Source organism: Engystomops pustulosus, chromosome 11 (genome assembly GCF_040894005.1).
Source record: "Engystomops pustulosus chromosome 11, aEngPut4.maternal, whole genome shotgun sequence".
Classification (NCBI taxonomy): Eukaryota; Metazoa; Chordata; class Amphibia; order Anura; family Leptodactylidae; genus Engystomops; species Engystomops pustulosus.
In genome coordinates, this window is record NC_092421.1 from 87,813,580 (window position 1) to 87,831,466 (window position 17,887).

Below are 17,887 nucleotides of genomic sequence, written 5' to 3' on the forward strand. Positions count from 1 at the left end.
AGAGCACAGCAGTGTAGTATTTATCCGGGAGAGCACAGCAGTGTAGTATTTATCCGGGAGAGCGCAGCAGTGTAGTATTTATCCGGGAGAGCACAGCAGTGTAGTATTTATCCGGGAGAGCACAGCAGTGTAGTATTTATCCGGGAGAGCACAGCAGTGTAGTATTTATCCGGGAGAGCACAGCAGTGTGAGGACAAACCCTCAGTGCACCTGGAGAAGCTACATTTGTAGAATATAAAATCCATATTTCACAGTCCTGCTGCTACTAACAACATACATAAATGTATGATTACAAATCACTATGGACAATACCCAACACTGGCTACAGACAGCTAAAAGCACAGCAACGTGAGACTTGAAGGAGCTACAATACTGGAAAACAAAATTAAAATTTCACAGTCCTGCTGCTACTATAACAAATAACTAACACTGTCTGCAGAGAGTACAGAACACAGCAGTGTGAGGACATGCCTCCCAGTGCACTTGGAGAATCTACAATCGTGTCATATAAATCCAAATATCACAGTCCTGCTGCTACTAATAACACACACAAAGGTCTGATTATACATATCTCCGGGGAGAATACCCTACACTGGCTGCAATAGGTTGTGAGAATTGTATACGCATAACTCTACTTGTGAAGATCCACCGCCAAGGTGATGTCCTTAAGCCGACACTAGGGGGAGCCTATGAGCTAACATAGAACTGTCTGCAGTGAAGTTAATAGCTCCCCCTAGTGGCGGCTCCTGTAAATTGGTTTATTTGTATCTTATGTCTATGCAGGGTTTCATCTATATCCTGCACATTCCTCCTGCTATATGAGGCTGCGGAGGGCCAGCATATAGCATAGTCTTTATAGGGTTAATGGGCAGGTATTCAGGGCCAGGGATATAACACTTCGTGTCCTCCACAGGCGCCAGACAGGTGACAGCCACCCGAATAATTACAGGTCACCGCCTCCGCTCATAACCGTCTCCATCCATCCTGAAACTTTCTGCATAGTCAGCAGCTCCGGTGGACGGCTATTAGCGGCTGACAGTGATGGTTTAAGGGGACGGGCCGGGCAGCGGAGGGCACATTCACAAGGTTGCAGACTATACCGACTCCTAGGGAAGAGCCGGATCTTAAAGGGGACCTCTCGCCTCTCGTGACATGTCTGATTTACTGATTATTATGAAACCTGGACAGTCTGGGAATGTTTGTTCCTCTGTTATTCTCCCTGGAATGTCCAGTATGCTATATACCCCCTCCACACGGTCCGGTATGCTATATACCCCCTCCACACGGTCCAGTATGCTATATACCCCCTCCACACGGTCCGGTATGCTATATACCCCCTCCACACGGTCCAGTATGCTATATACCCCCTCCACACGGTCCGGTATGCTATATACCCCCTCCACACGGTCCGGTATGCTATATACCCCCTCCACACGGTCCGGTATGCTATATACCCCCTCCACACGGTCCGGTATGCTATATACCCCCTCCACACGGTCCAGTATGCTATATACCCCCTCCACACGGTCCGGTATGCTATATACCCCCTCCACACGGTCCGGTATGCTATATACCCCCTCCACACGGTCCAGTATGCTATATACCCCCTCCACACGGTCCAGTATGCTATATACCCCCTCCACACGGTCCGGTATGCTATATACCCCCTCCACACGGTCCGGTATGCTATATACCCCCTCCACACGGTCCAGTATGCTATATACCCCCTCCACACGGTCCGGTATGCTATATACCCCCTCCACACGGTCCGGTATGCTATATACCCCCTCCACACGGTCCGGTATGCTATATACCCCCTCCACACGGTCCGGTATGCTATATACCCCCTCCACACGGTCCGGTATGCTATATACCCCCTCCACGCGGTCCGGTATGCTATATACCCCCTCCACACGGTCCGGTATGCTATATACCCCCTCCACACGGTCCAGTATGCTATATACCCCCTCCACACGGTCCGGTATGCTATATACCCCCTCCACACGGTCCAGTATGCTATATACCCCCTCCACACGGTCCAGTATGCTATATACCCCCTCCACACGGTCCAGTATGCTATATACCCCCTCCACACGGTGCAGTATGCTATATACCCCCTCCACACGGTCCGGTATGCTATATACCCCCTCCACACGGTCCAATCAGTAAGAGTCAGGCAGAGTCCGGACAGGAGGAATGGCGGCTTCAGCTTTCCAGGAGGAATAACAGAGGGATAACAGATCCCTACAGAATTCTAACAAAAGAAGCCCCCGACCATGTGACGCCATAGGGATCTGGTGTCCTACAGATGCAGGGCAGTGGGATCCGCTGGAAACAGTAGTCATGATGCAGACTGTGAGCAGAGCCCTAGAGGCCGGGATCGGGCAGTGCAATACTCGGATGGGTTTTTAAGATTTTTTTTTCCCACAATCAGTTTTTCTTAAAGGTGCATTTGCTTCTATTACTGGCATAAATAATAATCGGGGCCCCCCTGTATGTACTGGGTGAAGAGGACCTAAAACATATCCCTTTAAGGAGCGCGGGGTTCCCCAGGGGGAGGGAGTCCTGTGATCACTGTCCATAAGGAAGGACTGCGGCCCCTTCGGAGCCTCCGCAGCGCCCCCTGTAGTACGTACACCCTGGTCTATACAACCGCATAGACATGTACATAGATACACAAGCCAAGCACAGGGCCAGAGCCGCGCTGACACACTGACACGACACCTCTGCAGAGGGGTCCCCCATCCTCCTCACGTCTCCGCGCTCCAGGCTTATTTACATAACGCTTGGTTACATACGGCGCAGACAAATACCGTTTCTCTCTGTGCGTCCGGAGCTGGAAGGAGATAAAAATACAATAAAAATAATGCGGAACGTGTCTGCACAAGCGAGATATTAGTAATAGAGATAATAAGGTTATTCCATTGTTCTATAGAAAGATAAAAAGATAGATAGATAGATAGATAGGAGATAGATAGATAGATAGATAGATAGATAGATAGATAGATAGACAGATAGGAGATAGATAGATAGATAGATAGGAGATAGATAGATAGATAGGAGATAGATAGATAGATAGATAGATAGATAGATAGATAGATAGATAGATAGGAGATAGATAGGAGATAGATAGGAGATAGATAGATAGATAGATAGATAGATAGATAGGAGATAGATAGGAGATAGATAGGAGATAGATAGATAGATAGATAGGAGATAGATAGATAGATAGATAGATAGATAGATAGGAGATAGATAGATAGATAGATAGATAGATAGATAGATAGATAGATAGATAGATAGATAGAGAGATAGATAGGAGATAGATAGGAGATAGATAGATAGGAGATAGATAGATAGATAGATAGGAGATAGATAGATAGATAGAGAGATAGATAGAGAGATAGATAGATAGATAGATAGATAGATAGATAGATAGATAGATAGATAGAAGATAGATAGATAGATAGATAGATAGATAGGAGATAGATAGATAGGAGATAGATAGATAGATAGATAGGAGATAGATAGATAGGAGATAGATAGATAGATAGATAGATAGATAGATAGAGAGATAGATAGATAGATAGGAGATAGATAGATAGATAGATAGGAGATAGATAGATAGGAGATAGATAGATAGGAGATAGATAGATATGAGATAGATAGGAGATAGATAGATATGAGATAGATAGGAGATAGATAGATAGATAGGAGATAGATAGGAGATAGATAGATAGATAGATAGATAGATAGGAGATAGATAGATAGATAGATAGATAGATAGATAGATAGATAGGAGATAGGAGATAGATAGATAGGAGATAGATAGATAGATAGATAGGAGATAGATAGATAGATAGATAGAGAGATAGATAGAGAGATAGATAGATAGATAGATAGATAGATAGATAGATAGATAGAAGATAGATAGATAGATAGATAGATAGATAGATAGATAGATAGGAGATAGATAGATAGGAGATAGATAGATAGATAGATAGGAGATAGATAGATAGGAGATAGATAGATAGATAGATAGATAGATAGATAGATAGATAGATAGAGAGATAGATAGGAGATAGATAGATAGATAGATAGATAGATAGATAGATAGGAGATAGATAGATAGGAGATAGATAGATAGGAGATAGATAGATATGAGATAGATAGGAGATAGATAGATATGAGATAGATAGGAGATAGATAGATAGATAGGAGATAGATAGGAGATAGATAGATAGATAGATAGATAGATAGATAGATAGATAGATAATGGAAGATAAGCAGCACTCCAAGACGTGGGTGGTCAAGTTGAAAAAATGGTGATTTTTATTCCATGTTTTTAGGAGTACAAATACATGTACAGAAGCAACGTTTCGACTCCTAAGAGTCTTTGTCAAGCCTGACTCTTAGGAGTCGAAACGTTGCTTCTGTACATGTATTTGTACTCCTAAAAACATGGAATAAAAATCACCATTTTTTCAACTTGACCACCCACGTCTTGGAGTGCTGCTTATCTTCCATTATCTACTTGAAGGACCTGGAGCCCGGTCTCATCGAGCTTGCACCCAAACTTCTCTACTATCCAGAAAACGTGTGCTGTTTGAATTTTCTGAAAGTAGATAGATAGATAGATAGATATGCAACACCCTCGCCGATGCAATGGCGAGGGAGTGTTTGCGAATACGTCCCACCTGCATGTACCCACATCACACTACATGGTCCTGATAGGACATAGGGGATATTGCAGTGGTGAATCCTGCCTGGCAAGGCAGAGGTTAAGTATTTTGTATGATGCAAGATGCTATTGTCCAATGATCTGTGTTACATCCTGTCCTTTGTAAGCTGAGATGTGATTGGAGGAGCAGCCACCACCTGACCAAAGGGAGGTAATAAAACCCCCTGGCCAGGAATGTTCTAGAGGATAGTGAGAGAAGTCTCTCCCAGATGAGAAGAGGAGAAGATCTTGTAGACTTAGAGTGAGTGAGTGAGTGAGTGAGTAATCTCTGTCTAGCCCATACCAGAGCAGGAAGAGCCTAGCCCCTGCCTCTGAAGAGTGGAGCCTAAGACTAGAGTTAGTGTAGTGAGGAAAAGGGGTATCATCTTACCTTTGAAGGTGATACCTGAAGCCCTACAGGACAAGCTGAAGCTTCCTACCAGGACACAGCTGCCTCCCAGCCTGCCCTCTACATCCAGGCTGGTGAACTATCTCCTGAGGCTCCCTCCAACTCACATCTCAGCACCCCATCTACCTGTTAAAGGCACGTTGCTGCGGTTCCTGCCGGTTCAAATAAAGAACTGTAAGTTGTTTTCTTCAACTTCTGTCTCCGTCTGGTCCCTGCTAATACGGCTGCCTTCATCACCGGCACCCTGTCCATCACCCAGAGACTCACACTCGGGACATTAAGGGTTTGCCCCAGGGAGATCCGCTATAGCCGCCTCTCCCTCATCTTTTCTTGCCAACACCACCCTGCTGGAGACTTGCCAGGCTGTAGGACAGCCCTCCGGTCCCCATACCAAGCACCGTGACACAAGCGTGCTTAGGCCACAACCGCCAGCCACTCAGGTACTGCGGGCCCAGGCTTTCTCCAGGCCCCAAGAAAAGGCTAGGCCCCGGTGGGGGATGTTGCAAGTGGCGTCACGAACAGGATTGATACTTCTGTGCCTTATTACGGCATTAAAGACTTTCCTTTATTAAAAAGACTGTGCTGCCTAACCCTGCTGCCATCCGGGTTTAGGCCCAAGTGATTGTGTGTTTCACATTGAACTGTTATACTGCTGCCACGTGCTGTCGAGCGCCGCTCCAGCACTCAAGAGGTTAATCCCTGCAAGAACTGTGTCAGCTCTGCTACATCCTGAAGCATTTACCTCAGAGGCGTGTGGCGCAGCAAGTATTTCCAGCCCGCCAAATCCTCACTGGCGGGAACTTCAGAGGCGTCACTAGGCTCCGCCCCCTGCGCGAGTGGCGCGAACTACCGTGGAGGAGGAGCAGGAGCGAGTGCGGCCGGCAACGAAGAGGGTTAATCGGCCATCTTGGATTTCGGCGCAGGCCGCGCCTGAAGCCTGCCAGCAGTGTGCGCCTCATCCGGAGTTTCGGCGCACGTGTCCTGCGACTGGAGAACACCGCGGAGCATCACTGAGCCCTGCTGCCTGCCGGACATCGGGAACGGAGACCTTCGTGTACCGGAGCTGTCCTGTCACCGCGGCTGATCCTGAGTGAGTACCGTTGGGGAAGTTAAAGGGGGGTAGAGATTGTTTCCGACGCTAGGTTATTGGCTCACCTCCCAGGGAATAGTGACTGTGTCTTAAAGTGCCCACGTCCCATTCTAGCCATCGCCCATAGCAACGGACTTTGTGTGACCCTACAGGCTTCCCTCAGCTAGGCCAGTCATGTCCACCCAGGACGAAGATACGGGACTGGAGCAAGTCCCGTCCCCTGGTCCCTCCTCAGGGTACCGGAGCATGTTAAGTCCTCCAGAGAGTCCCTTCAGCCCTGCTACAGCTAGTGTCCCTGGGACTCCCACCATGATGCCTCTGACTATGCCCTACTATCTGGGGGCCCCCTGGTTACCCTACTACGAGGGAGAATCACATACTCTCCCTGAATTCAGGGACAAGTTGTTAGCCACCTTCGCCTTGCTCCCGTTCACAGAGGAACAGAAAGTGGGCATCCTCATCGGGCAGTTGAAAGGACCCGCTCTCCGGGAAGTCAAGTCTTGGCCCCAAGAACAGTGTCAGAATGTGGTCCAGATTCTTGATAGGCTACGCAACACTTTTGACAAGTGTACTGTCTCCGAGTTGAAGCAGAAATTCTTCAGGAAATGACAGAAGCCCCAAGAGTCCCTCCGAGACTTTGCCCTCTCCCTACAGGAGACATGGAAGGCCATCACCTGCCTTGAGCCCAAAGACGCTGAAACCTCTGATCAAACCTTAAGGGAACAATTTATTAATGGACTTGTTGATAGAAATCAAAGGTGTCAACTAAAGATCATCTCTTCTCAACACGCCCAGGCCTCTTTCCTTGAGTTTAAGGAAATTGCCATTGACATATTAGGAGACCGACCACCTACTGGACCGCAGAAAGAGCCTGAATCCGTGGAAATGGAAGAATCTGCTCTCGCTTGCCATCCCACGCAGTCAGCGGCACCTACTCCTGCGGCTATGGAAGTTACTGGCATATCAGGACCGGTCCCTAATCTGGCGGACACCCTGCATCAAATCCTCGATCGGTTGACCCAGTTGGAAGTAACTGTCTCCGCTATGAGGAGGAAACCTCCAGAGAACCCGGTACGGTCAGCTACTCCTTGTGAATCTCCGACTAAACAGCGCCCAAAAGAAGCGAAGTCGTTAAGCACCTGGAGTCAGAAGAAACCCCGCCAGCGGTGCAGCTACTGCCATAAATATGGGCATGAAGAGAATGATTGTCGTCAGTTAAACGACAAACCCTTGGAGCTAAGGGACGACCTCCAAGGGAAGAACTAGTAAGTCCCCGAGATGCTAACTGGATGCCCAGGTTCGTGGGGACTCGCCCCATGGTTCATGTAACCATCAACGGAGTTACCCTACCGGCCTTAATTGACACCGGCTCTCAAGTGACCACCCTCCGGAGTGCTGCCTTCGAGAAATGCCGAGGAAAAGCATCCTTAGTCCAGCCTCCCAAGGCTTACTTGAACATTATTGCTACGAACGGAAAACCCGTTCCCATCCGCGGCTACTGGGAGCCTACACTAACCATTGGAGACACTGAGTTAACCAGACAGGGCGTAGTGGTGACACGAGTGCCCGAAAACGGTAACTTCTCCCTGGTACTGGGTACCAATGTCCTCCGCAACTGCTACCCTGAAGTGCTGAAGGCTCTAAACGACTCCCTGCCAACAGTACCCAACGGTTCCCGGAAGGTAATTCAGGAGACTATGCAGGTTCTAGCGGCGCAACAGAAGTTTGCTGGCCCTAATGGTGAAATCTGCAGAGCCCGGATCAAGGATCCACAACCTGTCCGCCTTCAACCTGGGACTGAGACGTTAGTATGGTGTCGAGCCTGCATGGGCGTCCAAGGTCAAGACTACCAGGCGATAGTAGAACCTCTACCAGCTGATGAAGACCTGCCCATTCTAGCCGCCAGGAGCCTAGTCACTGTATCCCGAGGACAAGTACCCATTCGACTACTAAATGTGGGAGACTCCCCAGTGGATCTGAGAAAGTACCAAGCCGTAGCCACTCTCTTCAGTGTCCATCCTGAAGACTTGGTGGAAACCTCTCTGTCTGCCTCCCAACAGTTGGAAGTGAAGCAAGGTGCTGAAGATGAGCCTGCCGAGCAATCCTGGTGGCTTGAGCTCAATATTGGAGATGACGATTTTACTCCTGCAGACCAAGTACAAGGTGTTCTGGATGTCGTTATGAAGCACCACCAGGCCTTCAGCAAACACCCACTGGATTTTGGGCAGACTACTCTGATCCAACACACCATCCCTACTGGCTCTCATCCTCCTATCAAGGAACGATACCGGCCCATACCTCCAGCCCGCTACCAAGAGGTGAAGAAGCTGGTACAAGAGATGAAGACAGCCAACGTTATCCGGGAGAGTCACAGCCCATGGGCTGCCCCGCTGGTCCTTGTGAAGAAGAAGGATGGAACCCTTCGATTCTGTGTTGACTATAGGAAGATCAACAATATCACCCACAAGGACGCCTATCCTCTGCCTCGAATCGAGGAATCCCTCGCAGCCCTAGGGTCAGCTGCCTACTTCTCTACCCTGGACCTGACCAATGGCTACTGGCAAGTGGCCATGGCACCAGAAGACAGAGAGAAGACGGCTTTCACCACCCCAATGGGCTTGTTCGAGTTCAACAACATGCCGTTTGGGCTATGCAACGCCCCAGGCACATTTCAACGGCTGATGGAGAGATGTTTGGGTCATCGCAACTTCGAGACCGTCCTGCTATATTTGGACGACATTATCATCTACTCCAAGACTTATGAAGACCACCTCCACCATCTGGCTGAAGTCTTCCAAATCCTGACCCAACATGGGTTGAAGGTCAAGCCATCCAAGTGCCACCTGCTACAACCTAGCGTCAAGTACCTGGGACATGTGGTGAGCGCTCATGGAATTGAGCCAGATCCAGAGAAGATTGCAGCTGTCTACGACTGGCCTACCCCATCCACCGTACGGGACATCAAAAGCTTCCTGGGATTTGCCAGTTATTACAGGCGTTTCATCCCGAAGTTTGCTCAGCTGGCGGCTCCCCTGCAAGAGTTTCTAAGGGGCCTGCCAAAAGAGAGCCAACGTTCCCGAGTATCCATTGAGTGGACGGCCGAACGAGAAGCTGCCTTCCAGATGCTCAAGCAACGGCTGACTGAACCTCCGGTGTTGGGATATCCAGACTATAGTCTGCCTTTCACCCTATACACTGATGCCAGCAAGCAAGGTCTAGGGGCGGTATTATCCCAGCTCCAAAACGGAACTGAAAGGGTCATAGCCTACGCCAGCCGTTCCCTCCGAGAACTGGAGCAAAACGACCAGAACTATAGTTCCTTCAAGTTGGAGTTTCTGGCGTTAGTCTGGGCTGTGACCGAAAAGTTCAAGGACTATCTAGCTGCATCATCTTTCACTGTCTTCACAGACAATAATCCTTTGGCGCATCTGAACACCGCACGTCTTGGAGCACTGGAACAACGGTGGGCCTCCAGACTTGCCAATTTCAGCTTTACCATCAAGTACCGGGCTGGTAAGACCAATGACAACGCTGACGCTCTGTCCCGTCTCCCTGACCAGTGGGAGGGACTCCACGGATGCTCAGTGGGAAGATGTGGAGATGCCAGCGTTCTATGCCCGGTTTGTGCGTCAAGATGCCCAGAGAGTTTACTCCCTACCGACAGAGGCAGCGCCAGCTACTCCTCAAGAAGAGTCAGAGCCCCCTGCGGAAAAGGACCTCTGGATGAGTCTTCAGGCTGATAGCCGTGCCATAGGAGAAGTAATGGACTATCTCTCTAGTGGGCGAGTGCCTGAAAGAATCCGGCGCAGAAGAGCTGATGGAGAACTGTCTCAATTGTGGCGCCAGAGAAAGACTCTGAGCATGCACCAGGGTCTGCTAAAGAGAAGAACTCTGGACCCTATCACTTATGACCGGCTGTACCAGATTGTGATTCCCAGGAGGGATGCCAAAATAGTACTGGAAATGTACCATGACCAGTCCGGCCACTTTGGCGCTCAGAAGACTGAAGCCACCCTCCGAAGGCGATTCTTCTGGGTCAACATGAAGTCCGACATTGAAGCCTGGTGTCGAGAATGCCCAGCCTGCGCCATCGCTCGAGGAGAGCGACACAATCAAAGGGCCCCTCTCCGTCCCATTGTGAGCCAACGGCCCTTGGAGATCCTGGCATTGGACCACGTGAAGTTGGAGCCCAGCAGATCCGGTCACAGTTATGCTCTTACGATCATCGACCACTATACCAAATTTGTGGTTGCAGTACCTGTCAGAGATCTGTCTGCAAGGACCACCGCAGCGGCCCTGTGGAAGAGCTTCATCCTCCCCTATGGCTGTCCGGACCAGATCCTTACAGACCAAGGAACAGCATTTGAGTCCCAAGTCTTCCAGGAGCTGTGCACTCTATATGGCTGCAAGAAGCTGAGGACCACAGCTTATCATCCCCAAGGCAACGGGCTTTGTGAAAAGATGAACCAGACTCTAATCAATATGCTGAGGACTCTGACCCCTGCAAAAAGGGCTGACTGGCCAAAACTATTGCCCGAATTAGTGTACCTGTACAACAATACCACTCATTGCTCCACAGGCTACACCCCGTATTATCTGATGTTCGGGAGACACGGCCATCTCCCTGCTGATATGACTTGGGACATGGAGTCCCCTGATTCCCAGTCTTTACTCCCCCAGACTGACTGGGTTCATGAACACCAGAGGCGCCTGGCGGATGCCAGAGAAGTTGTGGATCTGCGGTTAGAAGAGGCCCGGGAGAAACAAAAAAGGGACTTTGATCGTAATGCCTGTGCTGAGCCTTTTGCCCCAGGAGATCGAGTGTGGCTGCGCAACAACCATCCTACCAGTAAACTAGATGGGCGTTGGGAGCGTGAGCCATACCTAGTTAGGGACAGTCTCTCCCCTGAAGTCTACGAGATTTCAAGAGGAGACCGTCCACCACTCCGGGTACATAGGAACCGGCTGAAGAGGTGTCTTCGTCCTTTTGCCCCTCTGTCCACACCTCTCACCTCGACCCCCAACTTACAGACCTCCTTGTGTTCGCCTACCCCCAGTTTCTTGAAACTTGTGACTGTGCCTCAATTCTGTTTTGTTTCCACTCCAGTAAGAGGTACCTCGGAGAGACCATCATCCCCACCGCAGTCTCCAATACTGCTGCCTGTGGAGGATGATCCGGCTCCAGTGTCTGCAACCCCTGAAGCATCAGAGGCAGCTGAGACTCCGACTCCAGCGCCTGACTCAGAGGAGGACGATGAGGAGATTGTTATCTTCTCCAGGCCGGAACTTCGGAGGTCTCAAAGGGAGACAAAAGGTAAAGCTCCTGCGTACCTGCAGGAGTATCAGCTGGTGTCACACAGAAGGAGGAGACAGATACGCTTTTCTGACACCGAAGTACTTACCACCGAAGAAGATACTGAGTAACCCCTGAAGGGCTGTAGCCCACTTCAGGTACTGTACCATGTGTATATATGTGTATTTATCTCTATTTTCCCTTAAGAGCCAGAGACTTTCCTGAGACTCTCATCCCTATTTATCTCAGTCAAGAGACATACCTTGAACTGATTATTGTCCTGTGCTATGATAGCACCCCTTCCTCTGCCACAGCAGAGATTCCTACCAAAGGACTCTGTCCCTCTACACATAGAGGAGACCCTTTGCTTCTCAGTGCACTTTTCCCCACATCAAGGGCTGTACCCAGAAGATGGACTTTGTTACTAGAGACCTTCTGTGAGACTTTTGCCAGATACTACCAGGAAAAGTTGCCATGTAATTATTATCATTTTGCACTTAATGCCTTCCTTTTTAGGTACGGACATTATGCATGCACTTTTATGCCTTTCCTTTTCAGGTAAAGAGACATTTACTATCTTGCTACCCTGAGTAGCCTATCTATCTGTAACGTTGTAACGTTCAAGATGTGTACCCATTGGGCTCCTAAGCCAATGTGAATTTACCACCTGTTTGCACACTGTCATATATGCCAGTAGTCTGCATTAACCCTTTCATAGGCTTTTCAGGTTGTAGTGTGGCTGTGTCGGACCGTCTTTCTTGTAAAACACTGACCGCTACCTGATCCCTCAAACTGAGGTTTGCACATGGGGGTAGTCCGTAAACTGCGGGTCCTACGGGGACCGGGGGTGTTACACAGTTAGCACCTGGATGCCACTCATACTATGGGTAAGGACGTCAGGAGGTACTCGTGTCGCATATGCTAATGCAATGCATATACACATTATATAATTGCCGCCAGGGAAGAAGCGTTGATACAACAAATATACAGGCCTTGGTGCAAGGAGTGGATTACAGGACATGACACCACACCTTTCCTACTGTACAGTTCGGTTTAATGGCGTCAGCGACCAACTGTCATACAGCTATATGTTTTGTCTTAGTCCGACACCAACCCAGGTGCCTGTCTCCAGGACCATGGGCGGTTTGTCCCTACACCTCACATAGCCTGCACTTCCCAGAAGTGCCCTTAGCCCCCTCTGTGCCCCAAAACATCTATAGTCGAGCCGAGGGCGGCTCTTTCAATTGCCCCCGGGGTATGCAACACCCTCGCCGATGCAATGGCGAGGGAGTGTTTGCGAATACGTCCCACCTGCATGTACCCACATCACACTACATGGTCCTGATAGGACATAGGGGATATTGCAGTGGTGAATCCTGCCTGGCAAGGCAGAGGTTAAGTATTTTGTATGATGCAAGATGCTATTGTCCAATGATCTGTGTTACATCCTGTCCTTTGTAAGCTGAGATGTGATTGGAGGAGCAGCCACCACCTGACCAAAGGGAGGTAATAAAACCCCCTGGCCAGGAATGTTCTAGAGGATAGTGAGAGAAGTCTCTCCCAGATGAGAAGAGGAGAAGATCTTGTAGACTTAGAGTGAGTGAGTGAGTGAGTGAGTAATCTCTGTCTAGCCCATACCAGAGCAGGAAGAGCCTAGCCCCTGCCTCTGAAGAGTGGAGTATAAGACTAGAGTAGTGTAGTGAGGAAAAGGGGTATCATCTTACCTTTGAAGGTGATACCTGAAGCCCTACAGGACAAGCTGAAGCTTCCTACCAGGACACAGCTGCCTCCCAGCCTGCCCTCTAAATCCAGGCTGGTGAACTATCTCCTGAGGCTCCCTCCAACTCACATCTCAGCACCCCATCTACCTGTTAAAGGCACGTTGCTGCGGTTCCTGCCGGTTCAAATAAAGAACTGTAAGTTGTTTTCTTCAACTTCTGTCTCCGTCTGGTCCCTGCTAATACGGCTGCCTTCATCACCGGCACCCTGTCCATCACCCAGAGACTCACACTCGGGACATTAAGGGGTTGCCCCAGGGAGATCCGCTATAGCCGCCTCTCCCTCATCTTTTCTTGCCAACACCACCTGCTGGAGACCTGCCAGGCTGTAGGACAGCCCTCCGGTTCCCCCGTACCAAGCACCGTGACAATAGCGTGCCTAGGCCGCAACCGCCAGCCACTCAGGTACTGCGGGCCCCGGCTGTCTCCAGGCCCCGAGAAAAGGCTAGGCCCCGGTGGGGGATGTTGCAGATAGATAGATAGAGAGATAGATAGGAGACAGATAGATAGGAGACAGATAGATAGAAGATAGATAGATAGATAGATAGATAGATAGATAGATAGATAGATAGGAGATAGAGAGATAGATAGGAGATAGATAGATAGATAGATAGATAGGAGATAGATAGATAGATAGGAGATAGATAGATAGGAGATAGATAGATAGAGAGATAGATAGGAGACAGATAGATAGGAGACAGATAGATAGATAGATAGATAGATAGATAGATAGAAGATAGATAGATAGATAGATAGATAGATAGATAGATAGGAGATAGATAGAGAGATAGATAGATAGATAGATAGATAGATAGGAGATAGATAGATAGGAGATAGATAGATAGAGAGATAGATAGGAGACAGATAGATAGGAGACAGATAGATAGAAGATAGATAGATAGATAGATAGATAGATAGATAGATAGAAGATAGATAGATAGATAGATAGATAGGAGATAGATAGATAGGAGATAGATAGGAGATAGATAGATAGATAGATAGATAGATAGATAGATAGATAGATAGATAGGAGATAGATAGATAGGAGATAGATAGATAGGAGATAGATAGATAGATAGATAGATAGATAGATAGATAGATAGGAGATAGATAGATAGGAGATAGATAGATAGATAGATAGATAGATAGATAGATAGGAGATAGATAGATAGGAGATAGATAGATAGGAGATAGATAGATAGATAGATAGATAGATAGATAGGAGATAGATAGATAGGAGATAGATAGATAGATAGGAGATAGATAGATAGATAGATAGATAGATAGATAGATAGATAGATAGGAGATAGATAGATAGGAGATAGATAGATAGATAGATAGATAGGAGATAGATAGATAGATAGATAGATAGGAGATAGATAGATAGATAGATAGGAGATAGATAGATAGGAGATAGATAGATAGGAGATAGATAGATAGGAGATAGATAGATAGATAGGAGATAGATAGATAGATAGATAGGAGATAGATAGATAGGAGATAGATAGATAGATAGATAGATAGATAGATAGGAGATAGATAGATAGGAGATAGATAGATAGGAGATAGATAGATAGATAGATAGATAGGAGATAGATAGATAGATAGATAGATAGGAGATAGATAGGAGATAGATAGATAGATAGATAGATAGATAGATAGATAGGAGATAGATAGATAGATAGATAGATAGATAGGAGATAGATAGATAGGAGATAGATAGATAGATAGATAGATAGATAGAAGATAGATAGATAGATAGATAGATAGATAGGAGATAGATAGATAGGAGATAGATAGATAGATAGATAGATAGATAGATAGATAGGAGATAGATAGATAGAAAGATAGATAGATAGATAGATAGATAGATAGGAGATAGATAGATAGATAGATAGGAGATAGATAGATAGATAGATAGGAGATAGATAGATAGGAGATAGATAGATAGATAGATAGATAGATAGATAGATAGGAGATAGATAGGAGATAGATAGATAGATAGATAGATAGATAGATAGGAGATAGATAGATAGATAGATAGATAGATAGATAGATAGATAGGAGATAGATAGATAGATAGATAGGAGATAGATAGGAGATAGATAGATAGGAGATAGATAGGAGATAGATAGATAGATAGATAAAAGATAGATAGATAGATAGATAGATAGGAGATAGATAGAAAGATAGATAGATAGATAGATAGATAGATAGATAGATAGGAGATAGATAGATAGATAGATAGGAGATAGATAGATAGATAGATAGATAGATAGAAGATAGATAGATAGATAGGAGATATATAGATAGATAGGAGATAGATAGATAGATAGATAGATAGATAGATAGATAGATAGAAGATAGATAGAGACTTCAGGAAATGCAAAAAACAGCACACAAGTAAAGTCCACTAGGGGCAGTGGGTGCACGCTCACAGGGACCAGGCCCCAGGTCCTTCAATAGCAAACTCCAGAAAAGTAAGCAGCACTCCAAAACGACAATGGTTAAGTGCTGAAAAAAGTGTTTCTTTTATTCCATGCTTCAAAGTACAGTGAAGTACAGCGACGTTTCGGCTCCAAGGAGCCTTTTTCAAGCCAAGTGATAACAGTGAACAACACATATATATAATTCACTGTTAATAGAGATATTTTTAGAGATAGTTTATTAAAATGTAACTTTTATTCTTTATCTATTAAAAAGGATGTTCCAGGACTAAACGTACAGACATACATACATATAAAGTGACTCGGTATACTGGTGGGTATGTTTGCACACTTTTGTACTAGTTCGCCCAATACAACTATGGTTTATGTAGTTTATTGTCCAAACAATGGTCTCCCACTAAGTAGTGTCTATAAAATTAGTGCATGTGAATTACTGTTTTGTACAGTTCACATCACTAAAACTATTGGGCAGTGAGCTGCTTTGGTAACAGTTAGAGGGTGATCTCTTTGTATGCTAGATTGCAAGTTAATACAGCATCCTGTATGGTGTAAGGATGTCGTATTGAGACGTTCAACCTTCTGTACTGACTGTATATTGACATCAGTCAATTAATCGTCAGTAAGTGATGTGAGAGGCTCTGTTCTGAGGCTTGTTGTTCTCTCCTTTATGCCTATCACCATGTACTAGGATTAAATCAAAATATTGCATGAGACCGCTGATATATTGATCTCTGGGTGCGTCTGTCTTTCGCTCCCTGATGGTTGGTGCAAGCGGCAAGTACACCTTGCTTCAATTGTTCAGCTGTGTGTTAACCCAGATTGTCTATTATGCTGTCTGTTGTGACAGCGATCTAATAGTTGTGGGTGATTCTGATGGAATGCTCTATTCTGAGACGTTGAGTTTATCACTGTTCTAACTGTACTTTAATAGCTTGAGATTAGACCTATATTTTGCGGTTACACTAGTTGCTGAAATGTTAATCACCGGGTCTTAATCGCTATTCACACCCTGCTGGTGGGTGCAAACGGCGAGAACACCCTCTCGTGTTACTTCAGCTGTCTATTGACCTAGGCTTTCGTATCTCATAGCTCAACTGCACTCTCACTACAGCTCGCTATTGTAAGCTCATTTAGGCTATCATCACATATATAACCCTATGACCCGACGCGTTTCTATTGCCATAATTCATCAGGGGTCTCTGTTCCTGGCTATTTATGCTATTGATTACTAGGGTATATGTTTCATAGGTCCGTGCTGTGCGCACGTCGGCATGTAACTGGCCAGTTACATGCCGATGTGCGCACAGCACGGCAATAGAAACGCATCGGGTCATAGGGTTATATATGTGATGATAGCCTAAATGAGCTTACAATAGCGAGCTGTAGTGAGAGTGCAGTTGAGCTATGAGATACGAAAGCCTAGGTCAATAGACAGCTGAAGTAACACGAGAGGGTGTTCTCGCCGTTTGCACCCACCAGCAGGGTGTGAATAGCGATTAAGACCCGGTGATTAACATTTCAGCAACTAGTGTAACCGCAAAATATAGGTCTAATCTCAAGCTATTAAAGTACAGTTAGAACAGTGATAAACTCAACGTCTCAGAATAGAGCATTCCATCAGAATCACCCACAACTATTAGATCGCTGTCACAACAGACAGCATAATAGACAATCTGGGTTAACACACAGCTGAACAATTGAAGCAAGGTGTACTTGCCGCTTGCACCAACCATCAGGGAGCGAAAGACAGACGCACCCAGAGATCAATATATCAGCGGTCTCATGCAATATTTTGATTTAATCCTAGTACATGGTGATAGGCATAAAGGAGAGAACAACAAGCCTCAGAACAGAGCCTCTCACATCACTTACTGACGATTAATTGACTGATGTCAATATACAGTCAGTACAGAAGGTTGAACGTCTCAATACGACATCCTTACACCATACAGGATGCTGTATTAACTTGCAATCTAGCATACAAAGAGATCACCCTCTAACTGTTACCAAAGCAGCTCACTGCCCAATAGTTTTAGTGATGTGAACTGTACAAAACAGTAATTCACATGCACTAATTTTATAGACACTACTTAGTGGGAGACCATTGTTTGGACAATAAACTACATAAACCATAGTTGTATTGGGCGAAC

General features: G+C 46.4%; 1 protein-coding gene across 4 annotated transcripts in view; it reads right to left on the reverse strand.

Moving 5' to 3' along the window:
* Positions 1-2,061: 2,061 nt before the first annotated feature.
* The window catches only part of ZFYVE27 (zinc finger FYVE-type containing 27), an 88,609-nt gene continuing 72,783 nt past the window's right edge, over positions 2,062-17,887 (reverse strand). For all 4 annotated transcript variants that reach the window (XM_072129614.1, XM_072129613.1, XM_072129615.1 and 1 more), the window contains one exon: positions 2,062-2,836. In XM_072129614.1, coding sequence (XP_071985715.1) covers positions 2,772-2,836 — 65 coding nt within the window. In that variant the 3' untranslated portion in view covers positions 2,062-2,771. The remainder of the gene's footprint in view (positions 2,837-17,887) is intronic.